The sequence below is a fragment of the Miniopterus natalensis genome, chromosome X, assembly GCF_054644295.1.
Source record: "Miniopterus natalensis isolate mMinNat1 chromosome X, mMinNat1.hap1, whole genome shotgun sequence".
In the NCBI taxonomy this organism is placed as follows: domain Eukaryota; kingdom Metazoa; phylum Chordata; class Mammalia; order Chiroptera; family Miniopteridae; genus Miniopterus; species Miniopterus natalensis.
Window position 1 is genome coordinate 16285355 of NC_142103.1, and position 22951 is coordinate 16308305.

At 38.1% G+C, this 22951-nt stretch overlaps 1 protein-coding gene across 2 annotated transcripts in view; it reads left to right on the forward strand.

Moving 5' to 3' along the window:
* LAMP2 (lysosome associated membrane protein 2) overlaps positions 1-19762 on the forward strand; it is a 39632-nt gene extending 19870 nt beyond the window's left edge. Inside the window, exons 7-9 of one of the 2 annotated variants that reach the window (XM_016214055.2) lie at positions 596-659; positions 1227-1391; positions 13504-19762. In XM_016214055.2, the coding sequence (XP_016069541.2) occupies positions 596-659; positions 1227-1391; positions 13504-13643 (369 nt within the window). In that variant the 3' untranslated portion in view covers positions 13644-19762. Of the gene's footprint in view, positions 1-595; positions 660-1226; positions 1392-3907; positions 6352-13503 lie in introns of those variants that run through there. The other variant, XM_087813354.1, reaches the window with a different exon arrangement.
* The last annotated feature ends 3189 nt before the right edge of the window (positions 19763-22951 follow it).

Genomic DNA, 22951 nt, shown 5'->3' on the forward strand with positions numbered 1-22951 from the left:
GAAACTGTGGAAAGTGAAACTACAGAAAGGGAAACTGGATAAAGGGGGACTCCTGTATTTATCTTATCTTCCCTGGCAGGTGGCAAACATGGGGGCAGGATTCAAGTCTGGCTCATTTTGCTAGCTCCTTGGAGCACTTCAGTATGTTACCTTGTACATACTAAGCACTGACATAATTGGAATGACTGGCTGATCAGATGAGTGCTTCAGAAAAATAATAGCAGTGAAGGAAAGATTGTGCTTGAGAGGCTGACAGGCAGGAAGCCCAGTTAAGAGGCTATTAAGATCCAACCTAGAGGTGGTGAAGGCTTAGCCAGTGACAGGAAGAATGAAATGGAAGGAATGAGTTGTTGAGTGTCTGAGAACCATATGACTACATCTCTGGTCCAAAAATTGGAAACAAAATGCAGAGGGAAAGAGTTTTTGTCACATTTTGAGTTTTCTTTACTTATTTACAATTTATTCTACTGGCCAGGTCTAATTCACAGTTTTATCTTTTGGGCAATGGTATTAGATTGCTTTTCTTCTGTAGATAGCAACTGTACCTGTAAACAGTTGTGATGTGTTGATTAACTGCAAACTCTTTTTTAATCAGAAAAATGAAAACCGATTCTATCTGAAGGAAGTGAATGTCAGCATGTATTTGGTTAACGGCTCTGGTAAGCAAATTATTGGCCTTGGGGAAAAGAGTGTGGGTTACACTGAAGGAATGGAAACCATAATTGTCTTGCTATTAAATAGTGCCTTATTTTATGGGACAGAAGATTTCATATGGAAATCATACCTTGACCACAACTTAAAATCAGTAACTTAGAACTATAGAATTCTATCTTTTGCAGTATCCTGTATTTTCAAATCATGGTGGATAGTAGTTAAGGACTGACTGATTTTTAGACTATAGAAACACCTATAGAAAAACAGGGAGCAGTGACAAATGATGACTAGAATTAGTGGGGTGATCACATTGTAAGGTATAAAAATGTTGAATCATGTACAAAATGTGTATTGTACACATGAAACTAATATAACTAATATAATATTGTATACCAACTATACTTAAATTTAGACAAAAGGAAAGATAAGGAACCTAGTGATCGGAAAAATTGCTTTTTGTAGGTAGACCTTGTACCCCAAGCTCTTATACTTCACTGAAAAATCCTAAGGACTGTTCCACTTTTTTATGTTGATAGGATAAGAAGTCACTAACATATTTTTTTCCTCTAAAGTTTTCAGCATTGCCAATAACAATCTTAGCTACTGGGATGCCCCCCTGGGAAGTTCTTATATGTGCAACAAAGAGCAGACGGTTTCCGTGTCTGGAGCATTTCAGATAAATACCTTTGATCTAAGGGTTCAGCCTTTCAATGTGATAGAAGGAAAGTATTCTACAGGTAAGAGTCAAGCCAGTTGTATTAATAATTGATGGCCTTATGTTGACCTTTCCTTTGAGTCATGGAAACTTAAGCATTGAAATAGAGAAATATGAATTCATCTCTCGACTCCATTGTAGAATTCTCAAAGCCTTGAGCCATTTTGCTCAAAGTAGATGTTTTTGTGATCTGAAAACCATTTTCAACAAAGTTCTTAAAGCTAAAAACTGGCAGGAGCTTTACGTGAACTTTACTTCCATTTGTGGGAAGGATGGCACTTGGGAGCAGCAGCTTTGAGCATCGGGCATCTGCCTTGGAGCCATCATCTAGCTGGAGACATTTTCATACTCAAATAAAAGCAGTTTGGTCATATTTTGTTGAGACAAAAGATTGCAGTAGCAATGCCTCAAATATCATGAACTATGTTTTGGTGAGCCAGAATGATCTGGAGAATTTTAAAAGCACCTACCAGTGTGAACGAGCCTTTATGAAGATCTACTCAGCCCTAATGATAGTGTTTATCAAATTTTTAATGAAACCTTTGCAAAGGGCTCATTACAGTGTGTTTATACAAATATGAAAGATGCATTTGGCATTACAAGATTAAAATTTGCAAGAAGGAAAAAAGTACGTGAAATTCCTTAACTGACTTGTCCTTTTAAACCATTTACTTAAAATTGGGAGGTTTGTGGGTTGCAGCTCTGCTGAGCACAGCTAGTCCAGTCCTCCACAGCATTTTAAACAATTAATTCCATGGCTTAGAAGGAAATATAGAAGTTGTGTTTAAAAGTAAATATGCTTTGAGCCATTCAGCTACTTTTGCAGTAGTGCTGTGCACCTAGCCTGACTGCGTTAGGACAGAATAAATTGGGTTCTTCACCCTATCATTCTTGTGACAAGAGAGGTTAATCACACCTAGAAACATTTTCAAAAATGTATTTTCCCTTTTGTTTGGTTTTCTTTTTTACTTCAATTATTTTTACCCTTTAATAATTTTCTTCTTGAGTCTTTATCTAGCTCCTCTACATAATTACCTTAATTTTAGGTCCAGATAGGTGTTTAGAATTTAAAATCATTTGCAGTGTACTATCAGCTCAAGTACATCTAGTCTGTAATAGAGATGAACTCTGCAATTTCTCTCATTTGAAACTTTGCTTTTTATGTACATAGAATTTAAAATGTCACCAAAGAAGTATACAACATTTAATAAAGGAGTGGGTAAAAGTAGGTTTCAGTTGTGTGAGAAACACAGCTTATTCTTGCATTATTATTTATTAATTTGTATTTTTCCATACAAACAAGTGTAAACCTACTTTTGCCAAACCCTGTGTTGATAATGAATGCATCATCAATTTGTAGGGCTAGGCTCTTGACTGTGGGTACCTATAAGTACAATGCACTGGTAATACTTGACTATATAGGAGAAAGAAATAGACTTGAAGCAAGGTAAAAGAGTGTTGGTTGGATTTTTACTGGATCAGACCACTCCCTAGGAATAGAAAAAATAGCCCCTGTGGACTGCCAGTCCTGGCCAGATTGATTGATTTATGATAAATGTAATAAACACACTCAAATTAGTAAGAGATCCCAGTTTCTTGACTTTTGTAGCCACTAAAACCATGTACTCTAAGTCAGGGATCTGTATACTTTTCTGTAAAGGCCCAGACACTAGGTGTTTTATGTTTGAAGGCCATATTGTCTCTGTCACAACTAGTTAACTCTGCTATTGTGCACAAAAACAGCCATAGGCAATAAGCAAATGAGTGTGGCTGTGTTCCAATAAAACTTTATTTGTGGATACTAAAGTTTGAATTCCATATAATTCTCATGCCTCAAAATATTCTTCTTTTGTTTCTTTTCAACCATTGAAAAATGTTTAAAAGTCATTTTTTAGCTCTTGGCCATCCTAATACCATGATTAAACCTTCCTGATCTGGTCCCAGTCCCCCAAAAGACATTCAGGCTACCACTAAGAGGCTCATCTGGCCATGTGAAATGGGCTAGATTAGCTCTTTTCATTTTTTTTAAAAAATATGTCTTTATTGATTTCAGAGAGAGGAAAGGAGGGAGGGAGGGAGAGAGAGAGAGAGAAGAGAGAGAGGAGAGAGAGAAACATCAATGATGAGAGAGTCATTGATCGGCTGCTTCCTGCACATCCCTCACTGGGGATGGAGCCCACAACCTGGGCATGTGCCTTGACCCAGAATCGAACCTCAATCTCCTGGATCATAAGTCAGTGCTCAACCGCTGAGCAACACTGGACAGCTCTCTTCATTTTTGATAAATACTCTTGTTTTGGAAAGGATTTTGAGTATAAACAAACATATGTATGTGTCATATGGATGTATTCATATATATGGATATATACACACATACACAAATGAAAGGACAAGTAAGTTTTACGATTTTAAAATATACCTGTCTTAATTACTTAAAGTTGAACTTGTAAAAGCGTTTCTGACTTTTGAATCAGCAACTTTTACTTTTGAACATTCTTTTTTGATTATACTCATTATTTGTCACACACTTTTTCTCACCTACAGCCCAAGAGTGTTCGCTGGATGATGACACCATTCTAATACCAATTATAGTTGGTGCTGGTCTTTCAGGCTTGATTGTCGTTATAGTGATTGCTTACCTAATTGGCAGAAGAAAAAGTTATGCTGGATATCAAACTCTGTAACACTAATCCATGTGTGATCTCTGTTCCCAAGTAATAAAGCAAGTACAAGTTCCAACATGCAGTACCATTCAATTGAAGGTATATCTACTTGTAGTTCTGATCTTAGAACTGGTGGTATGGGGGATTTCATACTTAATTAAATACAAACACCCCAGAACTATAAACTACAAATTGGTCATGTGAATTTGGTTTTCCCAACCAAGGCATTTAAATTGTTATTTCTACAGCAAAAGGCATGTGCAAAATCACCTGGATTATAGGTTCTTTTTTATTGGCTTGAATTAGTGTTTCAGCTTTTTTACTTTAGATATTCTGACTAGAAATATACAGTTTAGGAAAAACAGTTTTTAAAAAGAGATTTGTTTTCTTGCATGTGGTTGAATTGAGACAATACTGTCTACAGTGGATTTGTACTTGCTTCTTTTGCTTTTTTTTTTTTTTTCTGTGATTTTGTTTGCAGGTTAACTTAGCTGCTTTGACATTGCTACATATTTGACCTATGAGAGATATGCCAGTAGATTTAAACAGAGTCTAGTATTATTATGTTCTTAGCAAGGGCTGCTTTCCTAATGCCTTTTGAATACATTTGTATTTAATGTGGCTATAATGACAAAAGATGCAAGGCTTTTGAAATTTTAGAATAGGTGTTAAGCTTATTGCTTAATCCTTTTTAAAAGAACTGGATGTTTCAATCTTTTAAATTGCAAGATACAAGACTATTCCAGCTGGGCATTTCAATTTTCTGGGTGCTTTAGAGATAATTGCTAGGCAGTGCCAATTCCGGGCATTAGTCCTTTGTACCCGTAAATTGGCCTCTACCTGCAGTGCTGAAGTTAATGTAGACTTCTCTTTACATTTCCAGTATCCTTGGTAGCTGGCGGTAGTACATTTTATTCCTTTCTTGTTTTTTCTTTTCTTTAAAGAAGAAATGCCAGTATGTCCTAGAACCTAGATAAAGAAGAGCACTTAACACTTACAAAGTAACTTGCACCTAACCCAAAAGTCTGTCTTCTCCATTAAAAAATTTTTCTTTCGTTCCAGCTTACATTGATTGCTACAACATTTACTAATTTGGTTTTCCCATTTAAATGGCTCTGTGCTAATCAAAACTTACATTATTATTGTTCATTATGGTAGAATCATTATTAATTCATGTATTTTGTGTTCCGTTTTTTCCTCTGGGGAGATGCACCAGTTGTCCATCTACCGTGCACCACCTAAGGTTTATATGAGAAAACAAAACATTTCAGCTTCATGATTAACATATCAAGTATTTCTTGCTGTTTCTAGGTGTTTTTTATTGGAATGGCTGAGCAAATATTTAGAAATTGTTAATATACAGCCATATACCAAAGGTGCCTGAGTTTTTTGGGAGTGGGAGATTATGTGTATCCCCATTCACTAGAAAATGAGATATCTGGGTTCCAAAATCTTATTAATGTTGAAGTAATTTGGTAGTCTAGCTAAGTACACACACACAAGCAATTGCCTGTTAGCATGTGTATGTCTATAACTGTCTTTCGAGTTATATTGGAGTGCTGAATATTTTCTTCCACTTAAATTTGCTCTCTGTTTAGAGTAGCATGAAAATCTACTGGCTCAGAATCAGATCCCTGATCAGTCCCTCTCTTAAAGCTACAATGATCTGCATTGCCAGCTTAAGGCACTTATAAAGGACTAAATATAAATCTGATTTTTTAAAAATATTTTTTATTTAAATAGTATCTTAGTGTAAGATTATTAACCTTAGAAGAATAGATAATGCTTACAAGAACATAGGCCTTAGGTATTTCTCATGAGTCAAAAGAAAGCAGCTTTTTTAAAAAAGAAACAAGTTAGAAGCATAAGTGGATGGCACTGGCTTAATGCTGTTAATGTTTCTAAAAGTTTCTACATTTAATTATATACCTGATTCATATTAAAATACCTCTAATTAGCACTGTTTTCTAGAAAAATCTGATTTTATTGAATACTTTTGTATTTTACGTGGGCCAGTTTATATACAGTTATTTCCATTATTATTTCCTATAGCCACATGCTCTTTGTTCCTTTTGTAGTTTCATTTGCTTTACTGGGTTTACACCTTGATGGTCTAACACTCTAGATGGTTCTGGGTGTTTTTCATGTGTTAGCATTTGTATAAGGAAACTGGTCCATGTAAATACTTCTCATGGTTTTTTTCTCAAGTGTTTAAGCCACTAGTTGATGTACGGTATTTCTCTAGATATTTGCTTGTCCATTTGCTCAACATATTGCTTCTAAAACAAACAATAAAGATCGTTTTATTTCTTAAGGAAATTTGCTCACATTTTTTCCCGTTGGTTAAAGTCAATATTCTGTATACCACATAATGGCAATTTCTTCCAAAAGGAAAAACTTTACAAATGCTTAGAAGCAGAATTATTTCCCAAATGTTCTGTTGTATTATTACTGTCTGGAAGAGTAGTCCCATACCTGGGCCTCTACTGATGCTGGGCTGGCTGCAGAATAAGAATCACCTGGGAAGCTTGTTATACAACGCAGATTCCAGGTGCCATTCCTAGAGTAGTTAATATTTAATTTAGCAGGTCTGGGATGAGGTGCGTGCGTGCGTGCGTGCGTGCGTGTGTGTGTGTGTAAGCTCCCTAGCTGAATCTGGTGCATAGCCAATTGGGGAACCAGTGATCAAGAATATTTATTTCATAGTGAAAAGCGTTAGAGTATCTTGTTGTGCAGTTTTCTCAACTCCTAAGATGAGGCTGATATTTAATATCTATAAATAAGCAGCTGTATATTGCAGCCATACAATCCAAGCTGTTGATCCAAACCAAAATAGGATTGTGTGCAGTCTCTCAGATACCCTACAATAGAACTTTAGTATATCACACACAAAAAAAAACTTAGCGACTGGCTCATAACTTTCCTCTGGATTACCCAGTTAAGCCACGTGACTGCCAGTTAATCATCACAGCTCCCACCTCTGCTACTACCTACCATGTGACCTTGGCCAAGATGTTTAACTTCTGGGGTCTCTTAAAGCTGAGGGCTTGTTACTCTATTTCTTTTGAGTGGTAGTTTTCCATTTCAGTGAAGATTTGAGTATATTTAGAAGGAATCTGATAAGTTCCTTATTATGTATCAAGAACATACTTTACATACAGTGTAAAACACAGCATCTTAAGTTTCTTTAATTTTTTAGGAGGAATTCTTATAAGACTCAGATATTTTTAAGATGATAGCATTTCATCTCTGTTTAGGTAGATAATGTTAAATTGGTTTGGGCTCACCTCTCTCCTGCCCATCTCCTTATCTTTTACCCTGGTAGCTAATTTTCTGTACCAGTAATTGCCATATTTTGTTTTTGAAAGTACTATAGGCATGTTTGGGTGATAATGAATAGCTTCAAGTATCTTTTTAGATCCATGTGATATACTTCAGTTTGGTTATAAATCTAAAAGATATATAATAAAAAAGATGTTCCCCTGGCTGGTTTGGCTTAGTGGTTAGAAAGTTGGCCCACAGACTGAAGGGTCTTGGGTTCAATTCGAGCCAAGGGCACATACCTGGGTTGCAGGGCATGTGGGAGGCAAACAATCGATGTGTCCCCTTCACATTGATGTTTCTCTCCCTCCCTCCCCCCTTCCACTCTCTCTTAAAAGCAATGGAAAAAAATATCCTCAGGTGAGGATAAAAAAAAAGTGTCACATGAGAATGTGATTCCTAACATTGATTTTTCCAAAGAGAAATTTGACACAACTGGTTTTTAAGAGGAGTTGTTGTTTTACATTTTGTTATAAATGTATCTCTCAGCTTTCCAATTCACACTGAATATTATATTTGAAAGATTTCTGAACAGAAAATTGAAGATAACAGTTGTTGTTTTTTAAAATTTATCTTTATTGTTGAAAGTATTACAGGTGTCCCATTTTTTCTCCCAATTGATCCCCTCCACCTCGCCCCCACCCCCTCCCCAGGCCTTTACCCTGTTATTGACTGTGTCCATGGGTTATGCATATATGTATATAACTTCTTTGGTTAATCTCTTCCTACCCTCCACCCCCCCTTCCCTCTTTCCTCTGAAATATGATTGTCTGTTGCATGCGTCAATGTCTCTGGATCTATTTAGTTCATCAGATTCTTTTGTTCATTAGCTTCTTGTTAAAGAAGACCCTTCAACATTTCCTGTAGTGCTGGTCTGGTGGTGATGAACTCCTTTAGCTTTTTCTTATCTGTGAAGCTCTTTATCTGACTGATAAATGATAGCTTTGCTGGGTAGAGCAATCTTGGTTGTAGTTCCATGTTTTTCATCACTTTGAATATTTCTTGCCACTCTCTTCTGGCCTGCAAAGTTTCTGTTGAGAAATCAGCTCACAGTCGTATGGGTGCTCCCTTGTAGGTAACTAACTGCTCTTCTCTCTCTGCTTTTAAGATTCTCTCTCTGTCTTTAACATTTGGCATTTTAATTATGATGTGTCTTGCTGTGGGCCTCTTTGGGTTCCGCTCGTTTGGGACCCTCTGTGCTTCCTGGACTTGTAAGTCTATTTTTTCCCCCAGGTAGGGGAAGTTTTCTGCAATTAATTTTTTAAGAAGGTTTTCAATTTCTTGCTGTCTTTCTTCTCCTTCTGTCACCCCAATAATACGAATGTTGGGCCACTTGAAGTTGTCCCAGAGGCTCCTTATGCTATCTTCATATTTCTGGATTCTTTTTTCTTTTTGCTCTTCTGGTTGGGTGTTTTTTGTTTCTTTGTGTTCCAAATTGATCATTTGATTCTCAGCGTCCTCTACTCTACTGTTGATTCCCTGTAAATTATTCTTCATTTTCAGTTTGTGTAGCCTTCATTTCAAATTGGTACTTTATTATGAATTGAATTTTCTCAGTTGTTTTTGTAATACTCTTACTAATATGCTCAAGCATCCTTATAAACAAAATTCTGAACTCTGTATCTGTTAGCTTGCTCTGATCTATTTCATTTAGTTCCTTTTCTAGAGATTTTTTTCTGTTCTTTCCTTTGTGGGATGTTTCTAATGCCTCCACATTTTGGCTGCTTCCAGGTGTTTGTTTCTATGTATTAGGTAGAGCTGCTATGTCTCCTGGAATTTGTAGAGTGGCTTTGTGTAGAAGGTGTCCTGTAGGGTCCAGTGGCTCAGCCTCCCCAGTCACCTGAGCTGTGTCTTCTAGGTGCTCCCTTGTGTGGACTGTGTGCACTGTCCTGTTGTAGTTGAGCCTTGGTTGCTGTTGGCATCACTGGGAGGAATTGACCCCCAGGCCAATCAGCTGTGAGGACCAGCTGCAACTACAGCCAATGAGCTGCTGTGCTGGAGACACCCCTGTGGAGCAGGATTTACTTCAGTGGAGCTTTGGTGTTCACCAAGTGTGCCCCTTGAGTGTGTCACTCGTGGATATGGTAGAGTTATAATCCAGTTTGGTCGAGTCTGATCAACAGTTGCACTGTCTCTGGGGCCTCCCAGGAGGTGCAAAGTCAGCCTGTGCCAGTGCCTTGCCCAGGGCCACCCATCATGAGCTACACAGCAAACTGCAGTTGGCTGCTACTTGTGCTGGGCTTGGCTTTGTCCAAGAGGGGCCAAGCTGTGAACCAATGCAGGCTGCCACTAGTGCCAGGCCTGGGGCCACTTATCAAGATGTAAGGGGCACGCTGCTGCTTGTTTGAGATTTTAGAAAAGTCCTAAGCATAAGGCTCAAGAGGCCACTTGCACAGAAAAGTCACTGGAAACGGCCTGAATGAGCTTGCAGGTAGGGAGGGACGAGGCCTCCAGGAATCACTGGGGCGGGGTGAAAGGTGTGAGTCAGGTGCTGGAGATTCAAATATGGCTCCTGCCTGCGGGCTCTGTGTGGAGAGGGCTCGCCAAAGGAGCAATGGCCTCTGCCAGCTCTTCTGCCTGGGAGAAAGCTGCCCCTCCAGCTCTCGTCCCGATTTCAGGCAGGTTAGTTCCTCCCCAAATGTCCCAGGTTCCTTTCAAGCTGCTGCCCGGCTCTGGGGCTCAGAGGGAGCACTTCTGAGTCTGTGCACAGGCCCTTTAAGAGGAGCTGCCTGGGGATCCCGCTCCCTCTGCGACCCTCAGCGACAGTACCCACTGGTTTTCACAGCCCAAAGTTGTGGGGACGTCTCTTCCCAGCCCTGGAGCCCTGGGTTGGGGGCCTGACATGGGGATGGGACCACTCACTCCTCCAGGAAACCTCCACCGCTGAGATATCCCTCCCGGGTTTAAACTAGGGCACCGGGTGTGGGCCCGCAGTCACATCTCCACCCCTCCTACCGGTTTCGATGCTTTTTCAGTTCCCTGGTTGTAGGGCTTCTGTTCAGCCAGATTTCAAGAGGTTCTGAGTGATGATGATTCTGTATTTTAGTTGTAATTTTGATGTGGTTGTCAGAGGCGGCGGCAGGTGCAGCTGTTACCTCCGCTGCCATCTTGTTTCACCAACAGTTTCTTTTTAACCTACAAGAAACTCTTGAAATTTCAGTGGCTGTGAATTTTTTTATCTTGAAAAATCACTGCTTGTGTGACTATTAAACTCTTCCAAAAATACTCTTTTCCTTTCCCCAAAAATGCGTTCAGTACCGTCTCAAGTGTATATTAGGCAAATAGATCGGGTCAAAATGACTTATAGAAGATTTTTTTTCTTCAGGATGTGATCCTATTAAAATTACTGTTTTACCAAAATATCTTTCTATTACATAAAAAATCCTTAAAGGTTGAATGCACAAAATCATTAGTTATTATAAATTAACACTTCACATGCTACTTGAGAACATTTTAAATAAGTGACAGCATCTAGAAAGATCTTTATATTAGTGGAATTGCATTTTTTATCTACTTTGGGAATATTTGTTTTACATGAAAGCCTTATTAGCACTATTTGTGAAAGTTGCTTCAGTACTAGGTCAAATACCCAATTTGGGAAAGATGACTATGAATCCATTGCCAAAATTAGAAATTAATCTACTAATGAATTTTTAAAAAACCAAGTTATATTAAATCTAAGGCATAATACTATATGGTATATGTCACCAAATAGTTTATATGCTGGGTGACAATTTGGGAAATTGAAGGGGAGGAGCTAACTGGGTGCTCTTAACAAACACCATATATTCACAAGTCACATCTGGCAACCTCAGTTCTTTGGATTTTTAGCAGAACCAAGAAGCAAGGGAAAAAGATCATTGAGCTGGCAGCCACAGTCAATGTTATAAAGTCCGTAAACTCCAGGACTGCATCTTGTTCCCAGTTATTGCCCCAGAGGCTAGCCTGGCACATTTCTTAAGTGCAAGCACAATCAGAATTGCCTTGCAGCCTGCTCATTCTTATTTTTGAAACAAATTCTAATAAGCTTAATTATCTGATTTATCCATCTCTGGTAGATTGCAAGGTAGAAGGAGATCTAGGGCAATAAGAGTCAAGGATATGGAAAAATAGAAGTGGTGATTCAACATCCTAGCCTTCCCTTTTTGCAAATGTATCTCCATCTGTACCACTCGTTCCTTCCTCCTCTCATCTCAGTAGGTTTTCTTTTCCTGGTCAGTGTTTCTGGAATTCCATTTCTTCTACCTCTTAAGAAGCCTTATACCATTCAGCATCTCCAACCTCTCAAATGCTAATGGCTCTTTCCCTCATCCTATAAACATATTTAAGTCTCTTCCACCTTGAAGATATCCTTTCTTGACCCCATGCCCCCCTTATAATTACCTCCCTATTGTCCTCTCTGTTCTTCTAAACTTCTTGAAATGAGTATTGTGTATTCCCCAGCCCAATCACTCTGTGCTCACTCTTAAACCTGTGGCAATTTGACTCAGCCTTCACCCTCAATGTTGCTAGATCCAATTTGCATTCCTCAGACTACACTAATATTTTACACTATTCTCCCACGCTACTTGAAACTGTTTCCTTCCATGGCACCATTTTCTACCTGCCTTTTCTAGTTCTTTTTCCTGCTCCTTTATCCTTCAAATATTGGTGTTCCCAAGGGTTTTGCCTCTGGTCCTCTTTTTGTCACTTGCCATCACTGAGAAATATCTTTGTCCATGGTTTTAACTACCGCTTAGGTTCATCAACCACTTGGTTCAGACACAAGTATCTTAAACTCAGCAGATCTAAAACTGAACATCCTCCGCTTCCGCATATCCCTCTCCACCCTCCTCCCATACACAAACATTTAAAAATTTAAAAAACAACCCCCACACAAAAATAACTGCAAGCAAAACTGAAATGTGTATATTCTTCCTCCTGTATCTCCTATCATGAACCTGCACCAGCATCTACATAGTCACTCACTCTATGTGCAGAATTGGAAACCATTCTGATTCTCTCCTCCTACTACACCCCTGACATCCATTTGGTCAATTTTGCCTTCTGATTGGATCTCTAGTCTTTCCCTTAGGCATTTACACTTTGTTAACCCAGTTCAGGACCATGTTATTGGACATCTGGACTGTAGCAATAGAGGTGCCGCCTAACTTAACACCACTAGCCTTCCATCTGCCATAAGTTCTGAAACAAAATCCCACTTAAAGTCCTGCTGCACTTTTTTTTTGGCTGTCAATATAAAGCCAAACTCCCTAGAGCATACAGTTCTTTGTGAGCTGATCTTAGTACCCTTTCCCGGCTGCTTTTCTAGCCAAGAGTACCTCTTGAGCCAATGTTCTAGCTATGCCAACCTTTTTGCATTTTGCCTGACGTGCCGTGTTTTCATACCCTCCTTATTTTTGTCTATGTTGTTCCCTACACCTGGAGGGCGCTTTTCCCACTACCTGCATGGTTAATTCCTACTCATCCTTAAAAGCGCAACTCCAGTGTCACTTCTTTTAAAGTTTGTCACGTGTAACAAGGCTGGGTTGAGTGTGCATCCGAAACACTTCCACGACACTTTGTGTGCTTCCTGCCCCTATTACAGCCCATTTTCAAATTATAACCGCCCATTTTCAAATTATAACCACCACTTTTCTTGTCTGACTCTCACACTGGACTAAACATCTTGAGGCAGATGGTTATACCACCAGGGCCAGTTTAAATCTTTTCCCACTACTGAATGACCCCAGATTGCTACACAGAGAGTTCTTAGGTCAGCATAGTATAGTTGTTCACTTGGTTCATTTCATTAAGTGCTTCTTCAACATCATAGCAGTTTGCCTCTGAAGACTCACAGCATGATCATCAAGGAAAGGCTAATTCTACTTACCCATTATCTTCTGTTTAAGAAATCTGGGAATTAGGTGATCATTTTATTTATCTTTTGTTCAAAATGACTGCATTTGGGGGGTACTTAAAAGTGTATGATTTGGTTATTTGGGAAATCACTTTTGTGGAACATCTCATTTGCTGGTAATGAATGCAATGACATGTTACTTTGGTGTAAAAACAAATATGTGTTGGGAAGTGCTGTCATTTTAACTGAAAATTTACAGGTTTGAAATGTTGTCACTGTTTCTGTTTTCAATTTCCTTTCTCCACATCTAGCTCAAGACTGCAGTGCAGATGACGACAACTTCCTTGTGCCCATAGCGGTGGGAGCAGCGTTGGCAGGAGTACTTATTCTAGTGTTGCTGGCTTACTTTATTGGCCTCAAGCGCCATCACACTGGATATGAGCAATTTTAGAACCTGCTATCTGATTTATTATATAAAACTACATGCACATAACAAGATTTTCTTGCCTCTTAATTTTGAAACACTGCTCCTTAAGATTGATTTGTTGAAATTAATTCTTAAATGAGTGCTAACATTTTGAGATAAATCTTTACTAATTAAAAAACTGTTATCTTTGATCAGCTTAAAATAAAAAATGTTGTCTTTACTGGTCCTGAAGACAAACTTGCTAAAAAGAACATTGGTGTGCAATGTTTTAAGGTTTATCTTAAGAAGCCTTGGCCAAATTTTGATCCTAATAGATGATGCCTTAAACTTATTAACATGGTCATTATAAGAATAAAATATGTAGCTGTCTCTTAATAGAATTAATAAATACTATTTCACTACTGGTGTTCTGTTTCAGTGTATAAGAACTATACTTATTTAAACTCATCACAGTGCCTTTAGATATTGTTTATTAAATATTGATGTGGCATAAATGCCCATCAGATAAACTCAAGTTTGGTTTTCAGTTGAATGTCCTCAGGACCATCAGCATTTTTTAGGTTATGTAACTTTTTGTTGATTTCTTTGAGTCCAAGTTAAGGATGAAGTCAGTATCTCAGGCTTGTGATCCCCCCTACCCAGGTAAATAATAGACCCCAAAGGCCACAACAGAACTTAAACTGGCTTCAGAATTAGTTTTTTTAATGTTTCTTTTTCATCAATAGAACCTGAAAAGATTCAAGCACATTTAACCACTTGCCTTTCTGCCCCCCTTGCATTATTCTCATCTTTGGATGCCTGATTAGCATTGAAAGATAGAAATATTCTGTGAACTAATTAGGACAGATTGTGTTGTGTTCCTCTACCTCATCTTGTTGATCTCTAGAGCATTAAAATCTATTTAGTGTTGTCATCAGACTGGTACTTATGAAATGTAAGCTAACAGCAGTCTCAGAAGGGATGCAGTGAAGCATAGCAACTAGGCTCTTGCTTCTTCAAGATAGTCCCTGGGGGCACAGAGCATAGATGGAGGGTAGAGAGAAGCTGTTAGCATTATTAAAATGAGCTAGATAATCAGCTCCTATTGAAGCATATTCCTTGTTATTAGTGCAGCACAGATATTAAATGTAAAAAGAAGAAGGAAGCTTAATCAATAGACTTGAGAAGACTTTCACATTGAAATGATTATTTTATTCATTCTATGTGTATATTGGCTTGTTCAGAATTTCTGCAACTCATTTTGATTACAGTATTTTGGTACCCAGCTATCAGTCTCTGAAGGCTTTCATTAAAATATAGTAAATCCTCTCAACAAAGGCTACCATAATTACTGAAATTCATATACTCATATACTCATAACCTTAGCAACTGTGGTTTTATAAATTTATCTTTATTGTTGAAAGTATTACAGATGTCCCCTTTTTTTCCCTCCATTGATCCCCTCCACCCCGCATCTGCCCCCCCTCCCCCCAACAACTGTTTTGGTTTTTTTTCTTTCTTTTTTTAAATTTTTTTGGTCTAAAATATTACAAATGTCCCTTTTTCTCCCCAATGACCCATTCCACCCCGTCCCATCCCCCTCCCCAGTCCCTCTCCCCACCATTGTCCATTTTCTTGGGTTGTGCATATATGCATATAAATTCTTTGGTTAATCTCTCCTCCTCCATCCTTCTGACATTCGTCAGTCTGATCTATGCTTCCATGTCATTGAATCTATAATGTTCATCAGTTTATTAAGTTCTTTAGATTCCACATATAAGCGAGATCATGTGATCTGTGTCTTTTGCTGCCTGGCTTATTTCACTTAGCATAATATTCTCCAGGTCCATCCATACTGTCCCAAAGGGTATGAGATCCTTATTCTTCACAGCTGCATAGTATTCCATGGTGTAAATGTGCCACAGCTTTTTTATCCACTCATTTACTGATGGGCACTTGGGCTGTTTTGTTTTTCTTTTTTATGACAAAAGTGCAAGAGGAGGAAAAGATAAACTTAGAGGAAAATGTAAGTTATTAATCAAAATCATACCAAATATCACATTTTATTAATTGCATTAGACTTATACTGGAAAGGACCTTAAAGATTATTTAATCCTATAATTTTACAGAAAGGGAAGTAACTTCACTGAGGCTACATATCTGGTGGTCAGCAAAACCATTATTAACATTTTGATAAAAATTGTCCTGCCGGGCTGGGCGTGACTCAGCGGTTGAGTGTTGACCTGGGATCCAGGTGATCAGGGTTCAATTCCTGGTCAGGGCACATGCCCGGTTGTGGGCTTGATCGATGACTCTCTCATCATTGATGTTTCTGTCTCTCTCTCTCCCTCTTGTTTCCTCTCTCTGAAATCAATAAAGATATATTTTTTAAAAAATTGTCCTAATGAAATCTAGTCACTGAACAGTAAAACTAGTTTAAACTTGAAATTGTAAGATCAGAATGGGGCACTTTGAGCTTCTGTACTAACTACTTTCAATAAATAACACATGATCTCAACTTCTTTTAAGTATTTTTAAAGTATTGAATATTTGCTTTTTGAATAATAATATACTGAAACACCTGTTTTGATCTCTATTTGCTACTTCAAAACCTAAACCTCCTTGGATGGGATCACAAACATGGGAGGAAACTAGAAGGCAAAGAACACTTGTTGATCACCTGATGTATGGCAGATGCTTTAGAAACACAATTGTCTTTAATCCTCAAATACCTTATAATATAGGTATTATTATCCCCTTTTAGAGATGAGGAAAGTGAGGCCCAGTTTAAATAACTTGACCAAGGTCCTTTAACTAATAATCGATGGAGTCAAGATGCAAACTTAGTTCTGTCTGAATCCAGAGCTCAGAATCTACATGGCACACATTGCCTTCCTAGTGGTCTAGTGGAATGGATTGCAATGTATGGGATTCTGCTATTATTCTTCCAGGCCACTGCTCAGCTAAAACTAACTATATATAATCCTATAGTTACCTATTGCCTGTGTGAAAAACTTTATACTGCATTTTTCATCCTAAGTTCTTTTCAACTTAAATTTTATTACTTATAGAGTTCTTATTTATATTTCAATGATAGTTGTGGCAAGGGAGCAAGGGAGTGGGGAGATACTCAGGCAGTAGTGTTAAGTGTGGGTGATTGTTTCCCCAATGCCATTACAAAATTAAACATAAAATCTCCCCATGTTAGGCAAGCACAATTTAGTGTTTTGGACCTTTTCCTCTTTTTCCCTAAACTTCTGCTTTTTGTACTGAGTCATTCAGTGTGATTTGAGATGAACTGATGAGAGCTTTAAGAGGATCAGTTGCTTAGAAATATTTGGGTGGATACAGAGAAAATCAGAAAATCAGGGTAATGCTCTACAAGACTAACCTATGTACACTTTCAAAATGCTTTTCTTGTTTGGATGCTTCTGCTTAATTGCATTCCGTACTAATTTCCTTTCCTTGCTTTCTGTCTGTTCTTTTCTAACAGCTGAAGAATGTTCTGCCGACTCTGACCTCAACTTTCTTATTCCTGTCGCAGTAGGTGTGGCCTTGGGTTTCCTTATCATTGTTGTCTTTATCTCTTACATGATTGGAAGAAGGAAAAGTCGCACTGGATATCAGTCTGTGTAGCCAATTAAATCTAGTGCTCTTTGTTTTTTTGCCATCAGAAGTTATGTTTCCATTGGCCAAAAGCCAGGAAATGCTGTGCAATTGATTGTTTGAGATGCAGACTAACCTCAGTGAATTGCTAGCTAACTTGGGCATGAGTAGCACTTATCTAAGAAAAAAAAATGTATTAGGACCAATTTCCTTTGTTTTTCCTTCCTTTGTTAAAATGTAATTGAAAGAAAAATTATGGCTTAGAATATTTTTTTTAGTAAGTAATAAGTTTACGCCTCTGGATCTAATTATGAAAGCATTTCTACTGAAGTATAATTTTATATGTTGCAGTTATTTGTATTTTGCTATTTTGACCTTATTTGCAAAAGCAAAGCTGTTAGAGAATTTAACTTGCTTCGGGAAATAAATTCAAGAAAATAATGAATTCATTTTTATTGGAGGCAAACATAAAATTTGGTTCATAAGACTTCCTTTCCAAACCTCCTGATCAGGAGTATTTAAATCTGTGTTTTTCTACTAGTTAAAAAATGAAGGACAGAAATGACTTCCCAATACTGTTTTTAATAGCAAAAGTCTGGCTGTTTTCTTCACTAATATTGATGGCTACTATATTTTAATGAGGATCTTTTTTTTCCCCTTTGGAGTTTAGAATATACTGATTATCTCAGACTTGACATTTATGCCAAAGGATGAAGTAAGATCTTCGGCTTTTTTGTAAGGTGTTGATATAGAGAGGGTTATGGTTTTTTAGGCTTATGATTTAGAATGTTTCCTTTCATTAGAGCCTTAACTTGTTCAGAAAATTAATTCACCCTCCATAAAAAAACAAAAACAAAAACAAACTTCAGTACTTTGTGTGCCTCCTGCAGTCTCCCATTTCCTATGTGCATAAATTCTAATTGATATTTTTAATGTATCTGTTTCTTCTCAAAGCCGCAAGCGCTAACTCTAGAGCAGGGGTGGGGAACCTTTTTTCTGCCAAGGGCCATTTGGATATTTATAACATCATTACCAGGCCATACAAAATTATCAACGTAAAAATTAGCTCTGAAAAAAGATCCTAGATTTATTGAATTTCGAGTCCCACCTGTAGTTGCCTTGGCAGGGCCAGACCAAATGATTTCGCGGTGCTGTATATGGCCCGTGGGCCAGATGTTCCCCGCCCTGCTTTAAAGGCTAGTGGGCCCTGAAACATCATCAGTTAGATGTCTGCCTAGCCAAAGCTAGACTGGGATTATTCTGTAAATTTGTTGATCTCCATATAGATTTATATCCTGGTAGAGACCTCAAGTGGCTCTAGCTTTTGGAGTAAGGTACTAGAGACCACTCATCCCAGTTTCTGATTGGCTAGGCTGTTGAATTGCCCTTTGACTCGGAAGCATAGTGTTGGATTTCTCTAGGGCCCATGTGGCTGCTTTGCATACCTGTTACTAGTATAGGGCAGATGTTTATTCTATTGAGCTATTTTATCTCTATATAACTAAAAACAAAAGTTTCCAAAGATCTGCCTTCACTTAAAAAATGTTCCGTGGAATAATAAATTAAGCTTAGACCTTAAGTTAGTTTGTTATCAAATCCAAGGATTAAGTCCCCATCTACCTCTCAGCACAATGCAGACACTCACCACTGTATTGTTGCCATTAACGGATGCCAGGACTCTTTGCCAATAACTGGAATTATAACATTTTGTTAAAAAGAAAGGAAATTCACTGACATCTTTCTTTACTATCTTACCTATATGTGCATCTCAAAAGCATATATTCCAAACTGGAGTAGAAAGTCAGATTGCTCAATTACTTCTCCCTTAGAACACTAGTTCTGATACAGATTCAAGCCCTCCCTATTTGCTAAGTATTTCAGGAATGTTTTCTTTTTAAATGGTTTCCTGTGAAAACAATTGCTTATTTGTCATTTGGTCAAAATAATGGCACCATAAAGAACAGTGGCTTCATTTCAATAAATATTTTTCAGATGATTGTCTAGAAGCCAGATTATTTAAATCAGATTGTGGCCTTGCTAAGTATATGAATTAGAAATTAAAATACATTCACAATTATAGGTTTGTTTAAAAGTGTTCTACTTTTTGGATAGGGGACTAATATCACTAATTTTTCATTAAGTTTCATGGCTTTATCTTAGATAATTACCAAATGTGTGTTTAATCTTGTTTGAGATTAAGATTAAAATACAAAATATTAATAGAGGGTTAAAACAAACACTGCTTCAACTCCAGTAAAATACAGGAAGCCCCAAATCTATGATCTGAGTGTTCAATTAGCTTTGCTCACTGAGTTCATTTTTATGTCAGTATAACTGTGGATCAGACAGTAGGACTTTGAGCTCATGAATAAAAATTGTTTTTCACCTAAGCTTCTTTGGAAGAATTGATGCTTGCTGCTAACTAAAGTTTTGGACATACCAATTTAACGAACTAATTAATACCTGCAAAATAAAGCATACTGTGGTATTCTTGTTTGATCTGATATGTGTGATTTTTAAATCAATGGGTTATAAAATAATAAAGATCATACAATCCATATCACTGTGGATAACTTCATTTTTATTCCATATGCTCAGCCTTAAGAGCTTGGGTTGATTTGTATAATCTAAGTTCCTCAAATTCTGGTCTCTTGAATTGTCAATAGGAATCATATGATCTCATAGGTCTTCAGATTAAGTAAGTGCCATCATTAAGAATGCATTAGAACCTTTAGTTCAGACACCTCAATTATCAGGGCCTATCTGGTCATGAAAATTCCAAGAAAACATTCTGAATAAAAGCTGGAAATCTGACAAATGTAACAGATTCTTAATAAATGTACTTTTAGCATATGCCTGTCTGCACTGATGAGGTATATTCATTGTTGAAGTTCATGCCATCCTGAGCAAGATAGACCTCAGCGATGAGGCAAGGCAGAGGAGGAGTTATCCATTTTCCGAAAATTCCTTCAAGTTCCTTACAACACAGTCTAATGCTCAAATGTTATGTGATTGGATTAAATGACAATACACTCCATTTTACATAAGGGACACTTTTGGTGGCAGAAAGAAACACTGGCTCTCTCTATAGTTTCTGAGTAATAGGATTTTGTATTCTGATTGTTAGGTACTTAATGGCTTTTAATTAAGAAAAAATGGCTCTACCTTGCTTTGTGGGGCTGGGGAAGGGGATCTCAATAGAACCTGTCTTTACTGTCTTGGCTAATTCACTGAAGATACTTCACAGCTCTATGCACCTCACAGGGCCTCTGAAGGAAGCACTTTAAGATTACTGATAGCAGGAAGAGTGGTTCTTTATACAAGGTGGGGCAAAAGTAGGTTTACAGTTGTTTGTATGGAAAATAATACAGTAATTAATAAATACTAATACAAGAATAAACTCGTGTTTCACATACTCACAACTGTAAACCTACTTTTGCCCGCACCCTGTATATTGATGTGAGGGTTACCGCGTATCTAAAAAGTCAATTTGGTGGTTCATCTTTTTAAGTTCAATGCATGTACTATGAATGCTAGAACTGCCTTTAGAACTCTGGGGAAATGTTTTTCTTTCTCTTCACTTTTACAATCTGTGTTTTTTAATCCTCACCTGAGGATATGTTTTTTATTGATTTCAGAGAGGGAGAGAGAGAGAGAGAAAAACGTCAGTGTGAGAGTGAAACATTGATTGGTTGTCTCCCTTATTCATCCCGACCGGGGATTGAACCCAAAACCTAGGTAGTAGGTGCCCTGACCGGGAATCGAACCCACGACCTTTTGGTGTATGGGATGACTCTTCAACCATCTGAGCCACTGGGCCAGGACTCTTTGCTTTTACTATCTGTATTTTGATGACAGTGTCAGTTTCAGTCCCTTTGTTTTAAGACCTAGGCATAATGAGGAGAAATCTTGGTAAGCAATGCATTTTAGTAGGAAAAAGCAGCCATAGTTTTACTGAGCAGTTACAGTGCTGTGCACTTGACACATTATTTCACTTAATCTTTGCAGCAACTCTGAGGTTGGGCAGTATCATTCCCAGTTTACAGATAAAGTAACTGAGGCTACTTAGCCAAAGTCGCACAGGGACTAAGTGACAACACTGACATTTGAGCACAGCCCTGTCTGCCTTCAAAAACCATGCTCTCAACCACTCTGCATCCTGGTTTCTAAGAAACAATAGATTTTTTAAAAATGTATGCCTTACATTAAATGGTTATAGAAATCAGACTTCTGTACTCTGTTCTGTGTGATGTAGCCACCCTATAAATTTTCTTCAATATCCTTAAAATAACTTGAGTTTTGTCCATCCTACTGGAGGGGCGGACGGATGCTGTGGCAGCATGCCTTTTGAAAGATCGAACCAAGGCCACTTTGCACTGTGCCTCATCAGTAATGTTTATGCCCTGGATGTCACTTTTTTTCAGAGTAGCCTCACCTAGTTATTCTGATCACGTACCACTATCATTCTGCCCTCAAACTGTTCTGCACCATGAATCATTTTGACTGTGCATTAGTGTGTTTAAGAGACTAAATGGAACTGTCTCTCTCACTTGCCCTAAATTAATGCATTCCTACCCCAAGCCGTCCTGTGGCTTTAAGTGCAGTGTAGCCATGACAGCAGTCCTTGCTGGGTGGTTCTGAGTACCAATACGCAGTTTCCACACTCAGATCTAGAGCCTTTTTGAAAGGATTTCAAGGAATCTTTACCCACATACTGAAAGTTTCCAGCCCTAAATCTGCAGTGCTCCCCTCCCCACTCATCTACTATCCTGTACTCACTCCACTCTAGCCATGCTGGCCCTATTGCTACTTCTCAAAGACCCTAAGGCTGCTCTCACTTCAAGGTCCTTGCATTTGCTCTACCTTCTACTCGGAAAGAACTCCCCACAGCTTTCATGCTAACCCTCTTATCCCATTCAGTTCTCTTTTCAAATGTCACCTGGGTCAGTGGGGCATTCCCTGATCACCCAATTTAAAATGGCACTCCTCGCCTCCAGGACTGTCCAGCCCCCTTACTATTTCATTTCTTATCACCTGGCACCATCTGACACACTATATTTTACTTAATCCATGGTTTGTGTATGCTTCCCACTAGCAGGTAAACTTCCTAAGAGCAGGAATTTTTGCTGTGTTTACTACTCTGTCCCAGTACCCAGAACAAGTGCCTGGCACAGAGTTCACACTGAAAAAATATTTGCTGAATGGATGACTGGTCATCTTGTGTAATAGCTAAACATTTATTAAGCACTTAATACCTTATTTCATCAAATCTAAGATGCTACCAATTATAACATAAATATTGCCAGTTAAACTCATTACAAAAGGCCTACTGGTTTCAAAGATGTTAAAATGTGGGAAAATGTACACCTTAGAACTGATATGTACCAGGCACTATGGAGAGTGCTGTTTGTGGATTATATCATCTACCACTAATCCATTGAATGTGTCTGGGACCCAGAGCCAAGCTGTCGGAAGCAATGTCTTTACGCACTTTACTGTTCCAGCCTCACTTTAGTGTAACATACTGGTTCTTGTGTCAGTTTCAATTCCCAAACCAGAATTCTGTAAAATGGGAGTAAAATATCCTTCTTGAAGAACTATGAATAAAAGTATCTATTGTACCTATACTTTACAGAGCTGTGACTGTGACCAATGGGATTATGGCCATAAAGTGTCACATAGTAGGCACTCAGCGGTATGATAGGCACTAAATGGGTATCCTTGATATGCATTACCTTGTCATCACA